General features: G+C 41.4%; 1 protein-coding gene across 1 annotated transcript in view; it reads right to left on the minus strand.

Moving 5' to 3' along the window:
- Positions 1 to 4986: 4986 nt before the first annotated feature.
- The window catches only part of LOC137240705 (uncharacterized), a 41502-nt gene continuing 26397 nt past the window's right edge, over positions 4987 to 20091 (minus strand). The window contains exon 2 of the mRNA XM_067767302.1: positions 4987 to 5676. Coding sequence (XP_067623403.1) covers positions 5150 to 5676 — 527 coding nt within the window. The 3' untranslated portion in view covers positions 4987 to 5149. The remainder of the gene's footprint in view (positions 5677 to 20091) is intronic.

A 20091-nucleotide genomic window follows, 5' to 3' on the forward strand; every position in this document is an offset into this window, starting at 1 on the left:
GGATCATTTCTGTGTGGTTCTCTGGATACGTCTAGAATCGTGTCGTTGTCATTTCTGGTTTTTTTGGGACTATTCCGGGAACTTTTGGAGACCCTTTCGGGGCATTTCTGGATGGTTTTCGGGATCCGTCCGCGATAACGTGGGGGTCATTTCGTAGCTTTTTCTGGATAATTTCGGGATCATTTGGGATCCTATCAGGTTATCAGCTCATTTAGTTCTTTTTTTTACTCAATTACAAAAATAAAATGCATTAGACAGAAAACAAAATTTTAAACAGATAACTTGATAAGCAGGCTAACGCGAATAGCCCATATATTTAAATTTCTCCTTGCGGACGGGGCCGCGGGTAAAGGCTAGTGAATGTAATAATGCGCATGTGTATATGTTTGAATCAACGCTCAAAATCAATAGTTTTTGTTATCTGGTACATACAGAACGAGATCTAGACAATTTTGGAGGAACGATCAGTGGTCCTCTCCTCTACTCCCGCCATCCGCCCTCCATGAATTGTTTTTATTAGCACGCTTTTATTAGCTTTACCTGTATGTTTCTATGTAACTTTTTATTCGCTCCAATGCGCATGCTGCCTTATTAACATGGTTTTATAATTAGCTTCACCTTATTTGTAATCCCGTAAGGGTCATATCGAGACCCTTCCGGGATCATTTCTGGATGGTTTTCGGGATCGGTCCGAGATTACGCCGGCGTAATTTCGGGACTTTTTCAGGACTATTTCGGGAGCATTTTGGGACCCTTCCGGGATCATTCCTGTATAGTTTTCGGGATCCGTCCGGGATCCCGTCGGGGTTATTTTGGGACATTTTCGGGACTATTCCGGAATCATTTCGGGACTATTTCGCGATGCTGTGGGGACCCTTCCGGCATCATTTCTGGAAGGTTTTCGGGATCCGTCCGGGGATCCGTCCGGGATCTCGTCGGGGTCATTTGGGGACTTTTTCGGGATCATTTGGGGGCTCTTCCGGCATCATTTCTGGATGGTTTTCGGGATCCGTCCGGGATCTCGTCGGGGTCATTTGGGGACTTTTTCGGGATCATTTGGGGGCTCTTCCGGCATCATTTCTGGATGGTTTTCGGGATCCGTCCGGGATCTCGTCGGGGTCATTTGGGGACTTTTTCGGGATCATTTGGGGGCTCTTCCGGCATCATTTCTGGATGGTTTTCGGGATCCGTCCGGGATCTCGTCGGGGTCATTTGGGGACTTTTTCGGGATCATTTTGGGGCTCTTCCGGCATCATTTCTGGATGGTTTTCGGGATCCGTCCGCGATCCCGTCGGGGTCATTTCGGGACTTTTTCGCGACTAATACGGGATCATTTGGGAACCCTTTCGGCATCATTTCTGGATGGTTTTCGGGATCCCGTCGGGGTCATTTCGGGACTTTTTCGCGACTAATACGGGATCATTTGGGAACCCTTTCGGCATCATTTCTGGATGGTTTTCGGCATCCATCCGGGATCCCATCAGGGTAATTTCGGAACTATTAGGGGATCATTTGGGAACCTTTCCGGCATCATTTCTGGATAATTTTCGGGATCCGTCCGGGATGCCGACGAGGTCATTCCGGGACTATTTCGGGATCATTTGGGATAACTACCGGCATCATTTCTGGATGGTTTTTGGGATTCGTCCGGGATCCCGTCGTGGTCATTTCGGGACTTTTTCTCGACTAATACGGGATCATTTACGGACCCTTTCGGCATCATTTCTGGATAGTTGTCGGGATCCCGTCACGGTCATTCTTTTTCGGGGCTAATACGGGATCATTTGGGGATCCTCTAGGGGTCGTTTTGTGACTTTTTCTGTTTTATTTCGGGATCATTTGGGGACCCTTCCGGCATAATTTCTTGATGGTTTGCCGGATCCATCAGGGTCATTTCGGGACTATCTTGGGATCACTTGGGGACCCTTCCGAGATCATTTCTGGATCCGTCCGGGATGCCGTAGGAGCCATTTCGGGATTTTTTGTTACTTTTCCGGGATAGTTTTTGGACCCTTCCGGGATCATTTCTGGATCTGTGCGGGATCCCATCTGGGTGATTTCCGGACTATTTCGGGATCATTTTGGGATCCTTCCGGAATCATTTCTGTATAGTTTTCGCGATCCATCGTTGATTCCCTCGGAGCCATTTCGGAACTTTTTCTGGAGTATGTCGGGGTCATTTGGGGACTTTTTCGGGATCATTTGGGGGCTCTTCCGGAATCATTTGTGTATGGTTTTCGGGATCCGTCCGGGATCCCATCGGGGTCATTTTGGGACTTTTTCTCGACTAATAAGGGATAATTTGGGGACCCTTTCGACATCTTTTCTGGATAGTTTTCGGGATCCGTCCGGGATCCCATCAGGGTAATTTCGGGACTATTAGGTGATCATTTGTGGACCTTTCCGGCATCATTTCTGGATAATTTTCGGTATCCGTCCGGGATGCCGACGAGGTCGTTTCGGGATTATTTCAGGATCATTTGGGATACCTACCGGCATCATTTCTGGATGGTTTTTGGGATTCGTCCGGGATCCCGTCCGGATTATTTCGGGACTTTTTCTCGACTAATACGGGATCATTTGCGGACCCTTTCGGCATCATTTCTGGATAGTTGTCGGGATCCGTTCGGGATCCCATCAGGGTAATTTCGGGACTATTAGGGGATCATTTGTGAACCTTTCCGGCATCATTTCTGGATAATTTTCGGTATCCGTCCGGGATGCCGACGAGGTCGTTTCGGGATCTCGTCGAGGTTATTTGGGGACCTTTTCGGGATCATTTGGGGCTCTTCCGGCATTATTTCTGGATGGTTTTCGGGATCCGTCCGGGATGCCGTCGGGGTCATTTCGGGACTTTTTCGCGACTAATACGGGATCATTTGGGAACCCTTTCCGCATCATTTCTGGATGGTTTTCGGAATCCGTCCGGGATCCCATCAGGGTAATTTCGGGACTATTAGGGGATCATTTGTGGACCTTTCCGGCATCATTTCTGGATAATTTTCGGTATCCGTCCGGGATGCCGACGAGGTTGTTTCGGGATTATTTCGGGATCATTTGGGATACCTACCGGCATCATTTCCGTCCGGATTATTTCGGGACTTTTTCTCGACTAATACGGGATCATTTGCGGACCCTTTCGGCATCATTTCTGGATAGTTGTCGGGATCCGTTCGGCATCCCGTCAGGGTCATTTCAGGGCTTTTTCGGGATCATTTAAGGATGGCTTTCAGGATTCATCCGGGAACCCGTCAGGGTAATTTCTGAACTTTTCCGAGACTATTTCGGGATCATTTTGGGACCTTCCCAAGATCATTTCTGGATGGATTTCGGGATTTGTCCGATATGCCGTCAGGGTCATTTTGGGACTATTAGGTGAGCATTTGAGGACCTTTCCGGCATCACTTCTGGATGGTTTTCGGTATCCGTTCAGGATCCCGTCGGAATAATTGCGGGACTTTTTCGGGATCATTGGGGTCCCTTCCGACATCATTTCTGGGTGGTTTTTGGGATTCGTCCGGCATCACGTCGGGGTCATTTCGGGACTTTTTCTCGACTAATACGGGATCATTTGCGGGCCCTTTCGGTATCATTTCTGGATAGTTGTCGGAATCCATTCGGGATCCCGTCAGGGTCTTTTCGGAACTATTGGGAGATCATTTGAGGACCTTTCCGGCATCATTTCTGGTTAGTTTTCGGGATCCTTTCCGGGTCCCAACAGGGTCATTTCGGGACTTTTTCGGCATCATTTAAGATTGGCTTTCAGGATTCGTCCGGGATCCAGTCAGGGTAATTTCTGAACTTTTCCGAGACTATTTCGGGATAATTTTGGGACTCTCCCAAGATAATTTCTGGATGGATTTCGGGATCTGTCCGGGATGCCGTCAGGGTCATTTTGGGACTATTAGGTGATCATTTGAGGACCTTTTCGGCATCACTTCTGGATGATTTAAGGTACCCGTTCAGGATCCCGTCGTAATAATTGCGGGACTTTTTCGGGATCATTTGGTGTCCCTTCCGGCATCATTTCTGGATGGTTTTTGGGATCTGTGCGGGATCCCGTCAGGGTCATTTAGGGGTGCGTTCGAGATCCCGTCAGGGTCATTTCGGGACTTCTTCGGGACTATATCGGGATCATTTCTGTATGGTTTATGGGATCCGTCCATGACCCCTTAAGGGTCATTTCGGGACTATTAGGTGATCATTTGAGGACCTTTCCAGCATCACTTCTGGATGATTTTCGGTATCCGTTCGGGATCCCGTCGGAATCAATGCGGGACTTTTTCGGAATCATTTGGGATTCCTTCCGGCATCATTTCTGGATGGTTTTCGGAATTTGTCCGGGATCCCGTTGGGGTTATTTCGGGACCTTTTCGGAGCTAATACGGGATCATTTGGGGATCCTCTATGGGTCGTTTCGTGACTTTTTCTGTATTATTTCGGGATCATTTTGGGACCCTTTCGGCATAATTTCTTGATGGTTTGCCGGATCCATCAGGGTCATTTCGGGACCATTTTGGGATCATTTGGGGACCCTTCCGAGATCATTTCTGGATCCGTCGTGGATCCCCTCGGAGCCATTTCGGAACTTTTTCTGGAGTATGTCGGGATAATTTAGGGACCCTTCCTGGATATTTTCTGGATGGTTTTTGAGATCCGCCCGGGACCCCGTCAGGGTCATTTCGGAACCTTTTCGGGATCATTTTGGAACACCTTCAGGGATCATTTCTGTGTGGTTCTCTGGATACGTCTAGAATCGTGTCCCTGCCATTTCGGGTTTTTTTTGGACTATTCGGGGAACTTTTGGAGACCCTTTCGGGGCATTTCTGGATGGTTTTCGGGATCCGTCCGCGATATCGTGGGGGTCATTTCGTAACTTTTTCTGTATAATTTCGGGATCATTTGGGATCCTATCAGGTTATCAGCTCATTTGGTTCTTTTTTTTACTCAATTACAAAAATAAAATGCATTAGACAGAAAACAAAATTTTAAACAGATAATAAGCAGGCTAACGCGAATAGCCCATATATTTAAATTTCTCCTTGCGGACGGGGCCGCGGGTAAAGGCTAGTCATTACCATAAAAAAATAATCATTATTTAACAGGTCTGCATATACTATACAATAACACTTCAGCAAAACTAATAGGGTTAAGAACTATCTTGATTAACATCTGTGATGGTTTGCGACTGATTTATTAAAAAATTTTGTAGATCAATAATTGTGTTAATACGGAACTGCAGAAAATTTTCATCCGTTAACTTTTCCACATCCGGCATTAAGCTCAAAAAGAACATTTCCTTCTGATTTTTGCTTTGGTGCACAGTATCTGCAATGTATCTTTTATTGTCAGCCTTCGTTTTCCTTTTATTTTTCTTTGCTTTAGGCATTTCGCGCTTATCTGGTGTTTCGACTAAAGGATCAAAAATGTTGTCTGTTGTATAAACTTCTTCGAAATGATCTTTCGTATCTTCGAAATGATCTTTGGTATCCTCGATTTGATCGATTCTTGTATATGGTATATCTTCTTTGATATCTAAGTCTTTTAAAACTTTAAATGGCTTAACATATTTCAACACAAATTTTGTATGTTCATGGAGATAATAACGTTTTCCTTCTTTAAGGGAGCGTACTGTAGCATTGCGATAGATACGCCACTTCTCTTTACAATTGAGAACTGAAAAAAACAGAAATTTAAAAAATATATACTAATTAGAATACGAGAAACAGTTTTCGGCCATATTTCAAAAATTGTTCATAAAACTTGAAAACGGCTGCTGTGGAAGTCATCCTTCGGGAATGCTGTTTGTTGTTGTTGTTGTGGCGATAAGGTTACTCCCCGAAGGCTTTGGGGAGTGTTATCGATGTGATGGTCCTTTGCCGGATACGGATCCGGTACGCTCCGGTAACACAGCACCATTAGGTACTAGCCCGACCTTCTCGGGAACGATTTATATGGCCACATTAAACCTTCAGACCATCCCTCCCTACCCCACCGCCAAGTTCCATAAAGAGCTTGGGGTCTCCAGAGTTTAGTCAGTTAGTGAAACGGGATTCGCCGCTAGAAAGTGAGGTTGACAATGCTGGTATAGCGAGGTTACAAATGAAAACCAAATGTCTCGCCTCGGACACCTATACATTGGACCGGACAAGCACTTAAGCTAGCTTTGTACAACCATGCATAGTCTATAACAAACTAGGCATTTGGGAAATTCACAGGGTCTCTTATTCGCGTTTTAATCAAGTTTTAATTTTGGAACCAAGGAAAGAACTAAAAATGTAAACTTTTTTTTACGAATACGACACTCTTTTGAATTTCCCAATTATAAACTCAGCATTTACAACAATGTTTTGTCGAATACATACGACCATATCATATCATAACGCACTACTTTTGTACCCGTAAGTGAATACAGTATGAACGCTCTACAGGAAGCGTAGTACTGTCCACATTTATTCTAAGTGCATCATTATCTAGACGATTTAAATTGAAACAAAGTTATTAAATTTAAAATTAATCGTATTTACCCACCTGTCCACCCCATATGTTCTGAAATTTCAATCCATGCCCTCTCCGTGCTCTCCGTGCTCTCCTTGCGAGCATAGTCTGGATGTGTATTAACATATAAGGACGGGTATTTTTTTGGTAATAGTCTAGTTGAGGGGTCGACTGCTAATACGCTACCAAAAATATCGATAGAGGTGTCAAACGACGCGTCTTGACATCAGTATTAATAATCCGAAGGCGGAAAATACAAATTTTAACGCGTTCAAAAGATATTAACGAAAAACCGAAAAAAGACCGCGGGTACCTCCGAAACCGGGGGTCGGATCCATAGTATTTTTGCGCAGAACACCGTTCTGCGTTGGCGGCCTTCGGCCGCGCTTATTAAAATAACCCTAGGCTACGCCATGCCAAGTCCGGGTGTGTGGCTACCGCCACGGTGATGCACAATTTTTTTTGTGGGTACAAACACAACAACAACCACATGGAAATCGCCAACTTCAACTGCAAATATCTCCGGACAGAGATAAAATGTTTCTTTTCCGCCTTCGAATTATTGTTCTCGAGATTAATACGCGTCTTTTAACACCTCACGCGCAATCTTGTGTGTGTGATTTGTGGTGGGTAACTACAGCTAACATTGTGAATCATAACTAAGTGTGATATCTTCCGCATAGACGTCACAATTCCAAAGTGATTGGATCACCTGATTTGTATTTGACTATCGCTGTCTCATTCTGTAACTCTTTCTATCACCCGCTGAAGATAGGCGCCGCCATATTGAACACCCTGTCAAAGCGCTAAAAAGTAGCCATATTGAACATCCTGTCAGGCATATCACACTTAGTTATCATTCACAATGCCATCAACTTTTTCTATTTTAATTTCTGATGTTGTAAAAGGCTGGAATTAATATTAAATACGTATAAATAGATTACATATTTATAATCTGCACTTTTACATAATTATTTCGAATTATTTTCACAATATTTCAAATTTGATCAGGTGTTTTTGCATAAAACTACAAACGGTCAAAAATTATCGCACAAAAGTTTACTGGGCAAATCTGTCTAGTGAGAGAGCGATCAGCTGTCACGTTCTTACGGAATATATCAAAATTGTTTTTATGTCTACGTTCCGGGCTACGTATGTACGTGCGTTGAACGTCGGTGAGTTTTCGTTTACATTGCACATTCATAAGATAAGGCGTGTCAGCTGACACGTTTTTTGTACGTACGTTCGTGGGTAACTGCGGCTTTATTATGCATCAAAGATGACTTGATACGAAACACTCTCATTTTTATCGCTCTCACGAGGCATTTATCTCAAAATTGTGCTGGCAACAATCACAGATAAATCCCTCGCGCCAGTTGAAGCGGGTGCCAGAGAAAAAAATGTGCCAGCTAAAACGAAAAACGGCCCAAAAATTTAGGTAAACTTTATTTTGTCTTACAACTGTAGAAATGCGTTCAAAAATTATGGGGAAAAAGATAAAAATACCTGTTTTAGTGTAAATATTATTAGTTAGAAGGTGGAGGGTGAATATTATTTCCCGTTCCCGCTATTTTTCATTTAACTCATACGGCGAAAGGCTAAGCAGCGACATCTATTTTTGAAAAAGTAGTTTTATTAAAGGCAGCGTTGCCAAACTAAAGACAAGTAATTAACAAATTATCTGGCTCACAAATTGAACCAAACTTCTATCTGGATTTATCTGGCTCAAATCGTTGTTGCATTTACATGCAAAATTATTTATCTAGCTCAGGATCTTTGTCCCCGGATGATAACAAAAGAGTCGCAAACCCATTCATCTATGGTATTCACAGCACTGCTGGAACTATCGAAATCGTTCCTCATAACGCTGGAGCTGCACATGAAATTGTCTGTGGTATGCAAAAGAGGCCGTATGCGTATTGGCGGAAAGAGTGTGCATCCGATTAGTGAATGATTATATATTAGCTATCATCCGGTGGCAAAATCCTGAGCCAAATAAATAATTTTACATGTAAATGCAACAACAACGATTTGAGCCAGATAAATCCAGATAGAAGTCTGGTTCAATTTGTGAGCCAGATAATTTGTTAATTACTTCTTTTAAGGTAGGCAACGCCGCCTTTAATATACCTACTTTTTCAAAAATAGATGTCGCTGCTTAGCCTTTCGCCGTATGAGTCAAATGAAAAACAGCGGCGACATCTGCCTATCACATTTCACGTGTGCGAAAATTTCACGACATCAGCTTCTTAAGTCTCTCAATGATCTAGAGCATTTCCGTGAGAATTGAGCGTGAGCCGGAGCTGTAAAACTCACTGAAAGACGGCAATTGTTTTGAAGGTATGCACTGCGACTAGTAGATCTATTGTGGCGTCATTCTCTTCAGAACACCTCGCCAAAACCGATTTCCCTGAGGAAATCCAGAATGGCGCTTGCGTTTAGGGAGTGTATGTGCCTACTCTCTAATTTTAGCGGTACAAGGATCCTTAGTCTTCTGGATTTTTGGCGTTTGTTGATAATTTTCATTTACCATTTAGTTTTTTTCTTCATATTTTTGCGGTTCCTTTGGAAAAAAGGTACTCACTTGACTTTTACTCGTAATACCCTGTATGTAGTGAGCTTTCACAGATGAGTTCAATGTTTGCGGTATCAATATTTTGCTGCATTAAGTCTGACAAGTGTAAACAGGGGCGAAATTAACAACAGACTCTCGTACTAAAAAGAACATACATGTGTCTCCCCTGAGTTGCGGTAAAGAAGGTATCGACGGGATCACAAGCAATAGGTCCAGAAGGAATAGACGAGGTCGATGATTTGATTGATCAGCGATAAAGACCTTCGGCGAAGGTGGTTGATGGTCTTTTGCCGGATAAACATCCCATACGTTCCAAAAACTTACACCCTTTTCGTACTAGCCCGACCATATTCGAAAACCTGTGATATGGTCACGTAGAACTGTCAAGCTCTGAGCCGTACGCTATTGCTCCATGAGGTTCTTATAGTATCAGAGCCTCCTCCTAGTAAATATATGTGTGAAACACTCATGAAATTGTAATTTTTTAATATTGAATAAAGAGACCAGCCCATATAAGGATATTTGTCATGTTAGTAAAGGATTAGGCAATATGATTTCACAATTGCATATGTATATTCAGGGATAACTTTTAGAAAACTAAGAGTAAATTTTCTATCAAAGTTGATCCGATCCATTTTCAAGCGATGTGGAGAGCAATGAATAAGCTATCCATTTCTAAGTATAAAACCCAAGCTCGGTCTAAAATCTCTTCTGAGTTTATTGCACCTTACATTTATTTTTTAATTAACACCATTTTATTTGTTTTTTTTTTTTGCTTCCACCTCCAATCACTATCGGAATCTTCGATTGTCTGGTCCCCTCGACCAGTCGAGCGTCACGAAATTTTAGCCGCTTCCCACGGCAGCCGGTTCAATGTACCGAAGCGACTCCGGAATTTTTGTGCAGACCAAGGGCTGTCATTTCAGTGTAATCCCATTTAATTTGTTGCGTCCCTCCCACAAATTTTCATCCTCGGAGCAGCTCCTTACAGCTGGCCTGCTCCATATCCTCCTGCTCGGGGAAGGTATTGAACTTAGCACCGGTCCCAGGATATAACTCAGCCGGTCATACTCTTTCCAGGGTGTCAAAAATGTGTAAAAGATGGTTACACCGTTCGGGGGATAGAACCCAACGTTCGTCGCCCCCGAAATTTCTACAAAACCTTTGTGGCTCCCTGCTGTTCGCGTCCCAGGACGTCACACTCAAACGTAAATCCGCCACCTTGTAGCAGCAACGCTGCCCAGCAGGCCACATCATCCGTCCGCTTTGGCCGCGCAAAGCGGGGCCTCCAGCTAACGCGGCCCCTCCAACCCATCACTACAATTTACAGTAGAAATGCCAATCACCATCTTGCTCCCTCATTTCACGGAGACTCTTCGCCTAGCCACCAACCAACATGGTTTCAGCAAAATGCATAGCACCACAACCGCGCTAAACGCCATAAACACTCAGATAACTTACGGACTGAATCAGAAAAATCCCCAGTACAGGACGGTACTCGTGGCACTTGACCTGAAAAGCTTTTGACACAGTCAACCACCCCCCAGCGGGTGAGGGGGCTTGGAATATACCCGCGGTAGGTATGCCTGTCGTAAGAGGCGACTAAAATACCAAATTGATTCAGGGGGTTGTGTAGCGCAACCCTCTCAAGGGGTTGCCATAACGCTTCTGTTGTTGTTGCAGCGAAAAGAACACTCCCCGAAGGCTTTGGGGAGTGTTATCGATGTTGTTGGTTGTTGTTGTTGTTGTAACAGTGCTTCACCCCATCCAATAGGTGTGACCGATCAAAAATTGTCACCAAGATGTTGTTGGTCCTTTGCCGGTTGTAGATCCGGTACGTTCTGGTAACAAGCACCCTAAAGGTACTAGCCCGACCATCTTGGGAACGATTTGGTATGACCACATGCAACCTTCTAGGTCATCCCGCCCCACAGTGTTTCGTATAGAACAAGCTAGCTGGACAAAAACAAAGTTCTTATTCCAAGAAAAGTGTAATGAGGCATGAAAGAAAACAAACAAAACAACGGGATTTTTGCTTTTTTATACTCAGTTGAGCAGAGCTCACAGAGTATATTAACTTTGATTGGATAACGGTTGGTTGTACAGGTATAAAGGAATCGAGATAGATATAGACTTCCATATATCAAAATCATCAGTATCGAAAAAAAATTCGATTGAGCCATGTCCGTCCGTCTGTCCGTTAACACGATAACTTGAATAAATTTTGAGGTATCTTAATGAAATTTGGTATGTAGATTCCTGGGCATTCATCTCAGATCGCTATTTAAAATGAACGATATCGGACTATAACCACGCCCACTTTTTCGATATCGAAAATTTCGAAAAACGGAAAAAATGCGATAATTCATTGCCAAAGGCGGATAAAGCGATGAAACTTGGTATATGGGTTGACGTTATGACGCAAAATAGAAAATTAGTAAGATTTTGGACAATGGGCGTGACACCGCCCACTTTTACAAGAAGGTAATTTAAAAGTTTTGCAAGCTGTAATTTGGCAGTGGTTGAAGATATCATGATGAAATTTGGCAGGAACGTTACTACTATTACTATATATGTGCTAAATAAAAATTAGCAAAATTGGATGAAGAACACGCCCACTTTTTAAAACAAAATTTTTTTTTAATTCAAATTTTAACAAAAAATTTTATATCTTTACTGTATATAAGTAAATTAAGTCAAAATTCAACTCCAGTAATGATATAATGCAACAAAATACAAAAATAAAAGAAATTTTCAAAATGGGCGTGGCTCCGCCCATTTTCATTTAGTTTGTCTAGAATACTTTTAATGCCATAAGTCGAACAAAAATTTACCAATCCTTCCCCAATTTGGTAGGGGCATATGACGGTAACTGTTCTCTGTGAAAATGGGCGAAATCGGTGGAAGCCACGCCCAGTTTTTATACACAGTCCACCGTCTGTCCTTCCGCTCGGCCGTTAACACGATAACTTGAGCAAAAACCGATATATCTTTACTAAACTTAGTCCACGTACTTATCTGAACTTACTTTATCTTGGTATAAAAAATGGCCGAAATCCGACCATAACCACGCCCACTTTATCGATATCGAAAATTACGAAAAATGAAAAAAATGCCATAATTCTATATCAAATACGAAAAAAAGGGATGAAATATGGTAACTGGATTGGTTTATTGACGCAAAATTTAACTTTGGAAAAAACTTTGTAAAATGGGTGTGACACCTACCATATTATGTAGAAGAAAATGAAAAAGTTCTACAAGGCGAATTCAACAGCCCTTGGAATCTTGGCAGGAATACTGTTAGTGGTATTGCATATATAAATAAATTAGCAGTACCCGACAGATGATTTTCTGGATCACCTGGTCCACATTTTGCTCGATATCGCGAGAACGCCTTCACATATACATCTAAGGGCCACTGCTTTTAAAACCCTCATTAATACCTTTAATTTGATATCCATATCGTACAAACACATTCTAGAGTCACCCCTGGCCTACCCTAATGGCGATATCTCGAAAAGGCGTCCACCTATAGACCTAATGCCCACTCCCTCTTAAAATGCTCAGTAACACCTTTCGTTTGATACCCATATCGTACAAACAAAAACAAACATATTCTAGTCACACATACTCAGTAACACCTTTCGTTTGATACCCATATCGTACAAACAATCTAGAGTCACCCCTGGCCCACCCTAATGGCGATATCTCGAATGGCCACTCCCTCTTAAAATGCTCAGTAACACCTTTCGTTTGATACCAATATCGTACAAACATATTCTAGAGTCACCCCTGGCCCACCCTAATGGCTATATCTCGAAAAGGCGTCCACCTATAGACGTCATGCCCACTCCCTCTTAAAATGCTCAGTAACACCTTTCGTTTGATACCCATATCGTACAAACATTTTAGAGTCATCCTTGGTCCACCTTTATGGCGATATCTCGAAAAGGCGTCCACCTATAGAACTAAGGATTACTCCCTTTTAAAATACTCATTACCACCTTTCATATGATACCCATATCGTACAAACACATTCTAGAGTCACCCCTGGCCCACCCTAATGGCGATATTCCGAAAGGCGTCCACCTATAGACCTAATGCCCACTCCCTCTTAAAATGCTCAGTAACACCTTTCGTTTGACACCCATATCGTACAAACATTCTAGAGTGACCCCTGGCCCACCCTAATGGCAATATCTCGAAAAGGCGTCCGCCTATAGACCTAATGGCCACTCCCTCTTAAAATGCTCAGTAACACCTTTCGTTTGATACCCATATCGTACAAACATATTCTAGTCACCCCTGGCCCACCCTAATGGCTATATCTCGAAAAGGCGTCCACCTATAGACCTCATGCCCACTCCCTCTTAAAATGCTCAGTAACACCTTTCGTTTGATACCCATATCGTACAAACATTCTAGAGTCACCCTTGGTCCACCTTTATGGCGATATCTCGAAAAGGCGTCCACCTATAGAACTAAGGATTACTCCCTTTTAAAATACTGATTACCACCTTTCTTTTGATACCCATATCGTACAAACACATTCTAGAGTCACCCCTGGCCCACCCTAATGGCGATATTTCGAAAAGGCGTCCACCTATAGACCTAATGCCCACTCCCTCTTAAAATGCTCAGTAACACTTTTCGTTTGATACCCATATCGTACAAACATTCTAAAGTCTCCCCTGGCCCACCCTAATGGCGATATCTCGAAAAGGCGTCCACCTATAGACCTAATGCCCACTCCCCCTTAAAATGCTCAGTAACACCTTTCATTTGATACCCATATCGTACAAACACATTCTAGAGTCACCCCCGCCCAGCTTAATGGCGATATCTCGAAAAGACGTCCACCGATAGACCTAAGGCCCACTCCCTCTTAATATGCTCAGTAACACCTTTCATTTGATACCCATATCGTACAAACAAATTCTAGAGTCAGCCCTGGTCCACCTTTATGGCGATATCCCTAAATGGCGTCCATCCATAGGACTATGGCCTACTCTCTCTGCAAATACTCTTTAATACCTTCCATTTGATACACATGTCATACAACCACATTCCAGGGTTACCCTAGGTTAATTTTCCTACATGGTGATTTTCCTTATTTTGTCTCCATAGCTCTCAACTGAGTATGTAATGTTCGGTTACACCCGAACTTAGCCTTCCTTACTTGTTTTTTGATATTTTTGCTCATATATATTGAGTAATTGAAGTAAGAAGGCAGGAATGGCCGTAAAATGCATCGATTAATTTAAAAATTCTTGCTGAATATTAAGCTTCATATTTCTTTTAAGTGAACACTTTTATATAATTTTTTTGATGGATTCTAAGCTCGAAGGTAAGTAAAATATTTTAATAGTAATTCTTTCGCAATTAGAGTATTTTCAATGTCGAAATAAAATAGATTTTAAATTTAGTTGCAACTTTTATGACAGATAGCTCATAGAAAATTATGTCAAAAAGCTGCAACGAAATTTAAAACCTATTTTATTTTGGCTTTGGTTATGCGCCAATATATTTAACATTCCGTTATTAAGAAGAAAAGGTATTTTTTCTCTGTATTTTTAACTTTAGGGACAAAAAAGTTACATACATCCGGGACATCCGGGCTAAATTTTACATATGTTATATAGTCAAAAGAAAAAACCATTGCGAATTCTTTGCACATCTATTTTTAATTTTTTTTTGTAGATTTAGTTATCTCTACATATAAAATAGGATGTATGTACGTACCAGCTCCGACGAGATATTTGAACCTTTAAAGCTGATCTACAAACGGCAAAACCAATTCCCAGGTACAGGGAACAAACAGGTATCCATAAAACACACAAAAATAAACGCGCAAGGTCAACAAGAGCGCACCAAAAGCAAAAAGACGCAGATCACTGACTTCAACCTGCCACAACCTACGGCACCAGTCACCAAGGCATAAAAACAGGTACATACAAAGCAACCCCAATGCAGGTATAACCACACAGGAACGCTACACAAAACAACCCAATTTGGTAGCATCTACGCCAATACCTGAATGTAATATAAATCCTGCACAACTGATAACAAATCAGAACGATCAACGACACTTAAGATGGCGGCACAACAATCATCAACTATTCGCCCTGTCGGAAAATCAACAACACAAAGCAGTTAGTTATAACCGTACCAAGAACGGAGTTTTTTGTTATTTGGGTCAACAGTTGAAGGAAAGCAGATATAAAGAATTATTGAGTTTTGTTGTACTTAAGTACGATTTAAGCGAAGCAGCCGAGTATTCGATAAAAAGTTTAAGCTTACAAATATCGGCATATTCGTCGAAGCTGGATCAAAAGTGGGACACTTCTGGAAGATATAAGGAGCGATTTTTGAATAAAAACTCGGAGTGGCTTTCGAGTCCAGACTTCACATTTACAATAACGGTGGATTCAAAGTTGCCATCAGACCAACCAACCACTTCTTCAGGTTACCCCGGCCCCGGAAGACGAAAGAAGGACTTTGTTAGCTGCAGTAAAAAAACCAAAAGGCGTCGAATGGATGACCTCGCAATCTAGAAGTCCTGGTGAGTTACTTTGTGCGGCAGAAGTATCAACGCGTATGTCCGGAAACAGAAATGTTGCTAACATTATAAAAAATCACAGGGAACTACTCAAATATCCGGCAAAAAAATTACATGTGAGCCAGATGCAAGATGCTTGAGCATGATATAGCAAGTCGACGACTCATGGGTACAAAACGACTCGGAAGTGGAGCATCAAGGCAGGTCATAAGGTTTATCCATCATTTTATAGTCTAAAAAAAGCTAAGGCAGAATGCTACCCAAATGAAATTGATGTGGGTGAAACACGTGCGGAAATTAAAGTCCAGTCCGTATTAGATAAAACTGTTGAGCGTTTAGTTTTAGCAAATGAAGAAGTTTTTGTTAGTTTATTACCTACAAACTTGATGTATACTTTAATCAGCAAGTGGGGTTGCAATGGAAGCTCTGGCCATAGCACATATAAGCAAAAGTTTACATGCAGTTCTGACACTGACGAGTTTTTATTTATATTTTCTTTCGTTCCTCTTCAATTACAGGATGAAAAAGGTAATATTGTTTGGCAGAATCCTCGACCTTCTTCTACCATGTATTGTCGTCCAATTAAATTTATTTTTTCTAAAGAAACAAAAGATTTTATTATTAGTTGTAGCCGGTCAATAAATTATTGTAAATATTTTTGTGTTATGATAGGCTTTTCTTGACCATAATGTTGCTTTTAGTGCAAGTAAAACTCCACTATTACGTCCCAACGCTTCGCTAAGCATCTTAGCTTCCTCAGGGGCGAAACTGCATTTATTTAAATATGTTTTCAATTTACCAACGTAATTTGACATGAAATTATAAAAATAAGATTTCAACTAAGATTTTCAACAATGTCCAAAAATTAAAACCAAACAAAAAACAATAAGTCCATTTTCGTTTATTGTTTTTTGTTTGGTTTTAATTTTTGGACATTGTTGAAAATCTTAGTTGAAATCTTATTTTTATAATTTCATGTCAAACTACGTTGGTAAATTGAAAAAATATTTAAATAAATGCAGTTTCGCCCCTGAGGAAGCTAAGGTGCTTAGCGAAACGTTTGGACGTAATAGTGGAGTTTTATTTGCACTAAAAGCAACATTATGGTCAAGAAAAGCCTATCATAACACAAAAAGATTTTATTGTTTTTGAAAAGAACAAAGTTTTAGAGGAGATAAATGCGTTGTTGCCAGCAAAGTACATGCTCGAAGAATATGAAGTTTCCGTAAATCACAATATGCTTCTAACAATGATTGACGGAAAAGTTTGCAATGCTTTGACTGAAACTTCTTCCGCACAAGTGTTATATTTGTGGTGCCACTCCAAAAGATATGAATAAGGAGTTACGGGACTTTACGCCTAACCGAGATAATCTTGGTTTTGGTTTGTCTACTCTCCATGCATGGATAATATGTTTTGAATGCTTGCTTCACATAAGTTATCGCCTCGAAGTAAAAAATGGCAGTTTAGGAATGAGGCAGATAAAGAGTGTGTAAAGCTACGTTCCAACGAAATCCAGAATAAATTTAAAAGTGTACTTGGATTGATAGTGGATAAACCAAAACCAGGTTTCGGCAGTACCAATGACGGCAACACTGCTCGTAGGTTTTTCGAAAATTCTGAGGCTAGTGCTGAGATTACGGGATTGGATGTAACGCTCATCAAAAGATTCGACACTCTCCTTCGCGCATTAGCATCTGGGTAAAATATAGATATCCAAAGATTTGAAAAATTTGCGGTCGAGACTAAAAAACTATACATAGATCTCTATCCATGGTTTAATATGCCTGTTACAGTTCATAAAATCTTAGTGCATAGTACTGTTTTTATAAAATCAGCAATTTTACCTATTGGTCAACTTTCTGAGGAAGCACAGGAAGCCCTTAACAAAGATATGAGACGATTTAGGGATGATAACACACAAAAGCAGTCGCGTGCAGCCACGAATAGAGATCTTATGAATATGTTGCTTATAACATCGGATCCTTTAGTTAAAAGTTTTAGGGAGATACCTAAGAAAAAATTTAAAAGTCTGACTTCAGAAGTCTTAAATTTACTGTCCCCGCTAATGTGGAGGAGTCAATAAATACCCCAGTTGTTTCAAGCTTTCACAGTAGTGTTGCTGATGCTCATGACTATTCCACAAGTGACTCATCGAATGAAAGTGATGATAGCGAATAATATCATAATTATAAAAGATAACCTACCCTGGGATTCAAGGGGTTGTGTAGCGCAATATATAGCTTCTCCAACCCAATTGTCAACCTCACCTTCGAGCGGCGAATCCCGTTTCACTAACAGACGAGGCTCTGGCGACCCCAAGCTCCTCATGGAACTTGGGGGTGGGGAGGGAGGGATGGCCTGAAGGTTTAATGTGGCCATATAAATCGTTCCTGAGATGGTCGGGCCAGCACCTTAATGGTGCTGTGTTACCGGAGCGTATCGGATCTGTATCCGAGAAAGGACCATCACATCGATAACACTCCCCAAAGCCTTCGGGGAGTAACTAATCGCTACAACAACAACAACAACATAACCTACCCTATAACTTTTTGTTGGATCAGGTTTTATTTAATTTAAATCTACTGTCTTTTCTAATTTGTATGATACTTTACTTTTAAGTTTTTGTAATAAGTCTACTGTCTTTTCTAATTTGTATGATACTTTACTTTTAAGTTTTTGTAATAAGTAATTTTCACATAATTAATTTAATTATTTACATTGTTATTATTATTTTTGTAATTCACTTTTACATTCCTGACTGGTACTATAAAATAATTTTGTAAAAATTGTAGTGCCAGGATAAATACTCAAATAAATACAAAATATGTATGTACATATGTACAGTCACTCACATAAATAAGTAGATACCCCGTTTTGGACAATTCTTACAATTTTCGCTTTCGCAAATTTATTTTAACTAATTTCCCATAAGAAAATTTGTCACGATCTATAACAAAAACTAAATTATACTTAAAAAATGTTTGAAAAATTCGATGAATTTTCATAAAAAATTTTAATTTTTTTTTTCCGAATTTTTAGGATTTTTTTAAAGTATTGAGATTTGTAGTCCATTCAATTTAAGTACAATAAAGTAATTTTCTTAAGTCCTTTAAATTTTTTTGGATCTATGTCACTTATTCACATGAGTTACTGTATATGAAATAAGCAAATGTATGCATATGAAGTAAAATTTTGGAAAAAATAAAAAAAAGAACATCTGGGTGAAAAAAATGACGTAGTTGTAATATATGCATATGAAACGGAAAATTTCATAAAATAATTTTGTCCAGCTAGTTTGTTCTACACGAAACACTGTGCGCCCTCCCACCCACTAGATCCATGAGGAGTTGGGGTCGCCAGACCCTCGACTGTTAATGACACAGGATTCGCCACGGGTAGCTGAGGTTGACAATTGGGTTGGCTTTGCCAACAACAGCACGCTACTCCAAGAAATAGAAGGCTCACATCTCGCCCACATACTGGAAAAGGCTGCAGGCCTATCGAAATGCTGCAACCATAACTGTCACGGAATGTCTGTGAGGCCAAAAAGCTCAACATTAAAGAGCACAACGAATTGCTGAACAGGCAGCTTTTGCTAAACTGTAACAAACTAGGACACCTTAATAAACAACTGCTTGAGAATCGGTAAACGCCTTTGCCAAGACGCGCCCAGAGAACTCTGTTATCAATATACTATATCCTACTATTGCGGAAGAAGAAAGCGCACTCCCCCAGCGGGTTAGGGGGTCAGAATATACCTGCGGTAGGTATGCCTGTCGTAAGAGGCGACTAAAATACCAGATTCAAGGGGCTGTGTAGCGCAACCCTGCAGGTTGCCAGCGCAATATATAGCTTCTCCAAACCCAATTGTCAACCTCACCTATCCGCGGCGAATCCTGTTTCACTAACAGACGAGGCTCTGGCGACCCTAAGCTCCTTATGGAACTTGGGGTTGGGGAGGGAGGGGATAGCCTGAAGGTTTAATGTGGCCACATAAATCGTTCCCGAGATGGTCGGGCTAGCACCTTAATGGTGCTGTGGTACCGGAGCGTACCGGATCTGTTTCCGGCAAACCACCATCACATCGATAACACTCCCCAAAGCCTTCGGGGAGCAGCCATATCGCTACACAACAACAACAAGAAAGCGCACTACTAAGGGAGACACGAGTCACCCTTGCCCAACTTCGTTCTGGGTACTGTAACAATACCCCGACACACTGCTATAACTACAACAACATACATACGTAATGTATGTTCTGCATGCGATGTGTCCCCACATGAAAACAATCATCTTTTCAATTTTAATGTGAAACCTACGCCTCTAACGCCTTCCCATGGTCCGCCCCTGTTGAAACTGCCATTTTCCTTCGATTCCTGTTAGAGGACAATTAGTTAGTGGTCATGCCCATTAAATGGGGCGAAGCACTGTTAACACACCAACAACAACGAAG

Source organism: Eurosta solidaginis, chromosome 2 (genome assembly GCF_040869045.1).
Source record: "Eurosta solidaginis isolate ZX-2024a chromosome 2, ASM4086904v1, whole genome shotgun sequence".
Lineage (NCBI taxonomy): Eukaryota > Metazoa > Arthropoda > Insecta > Diptera > Tephritidae > Eurosta > Eurosta solidaginis.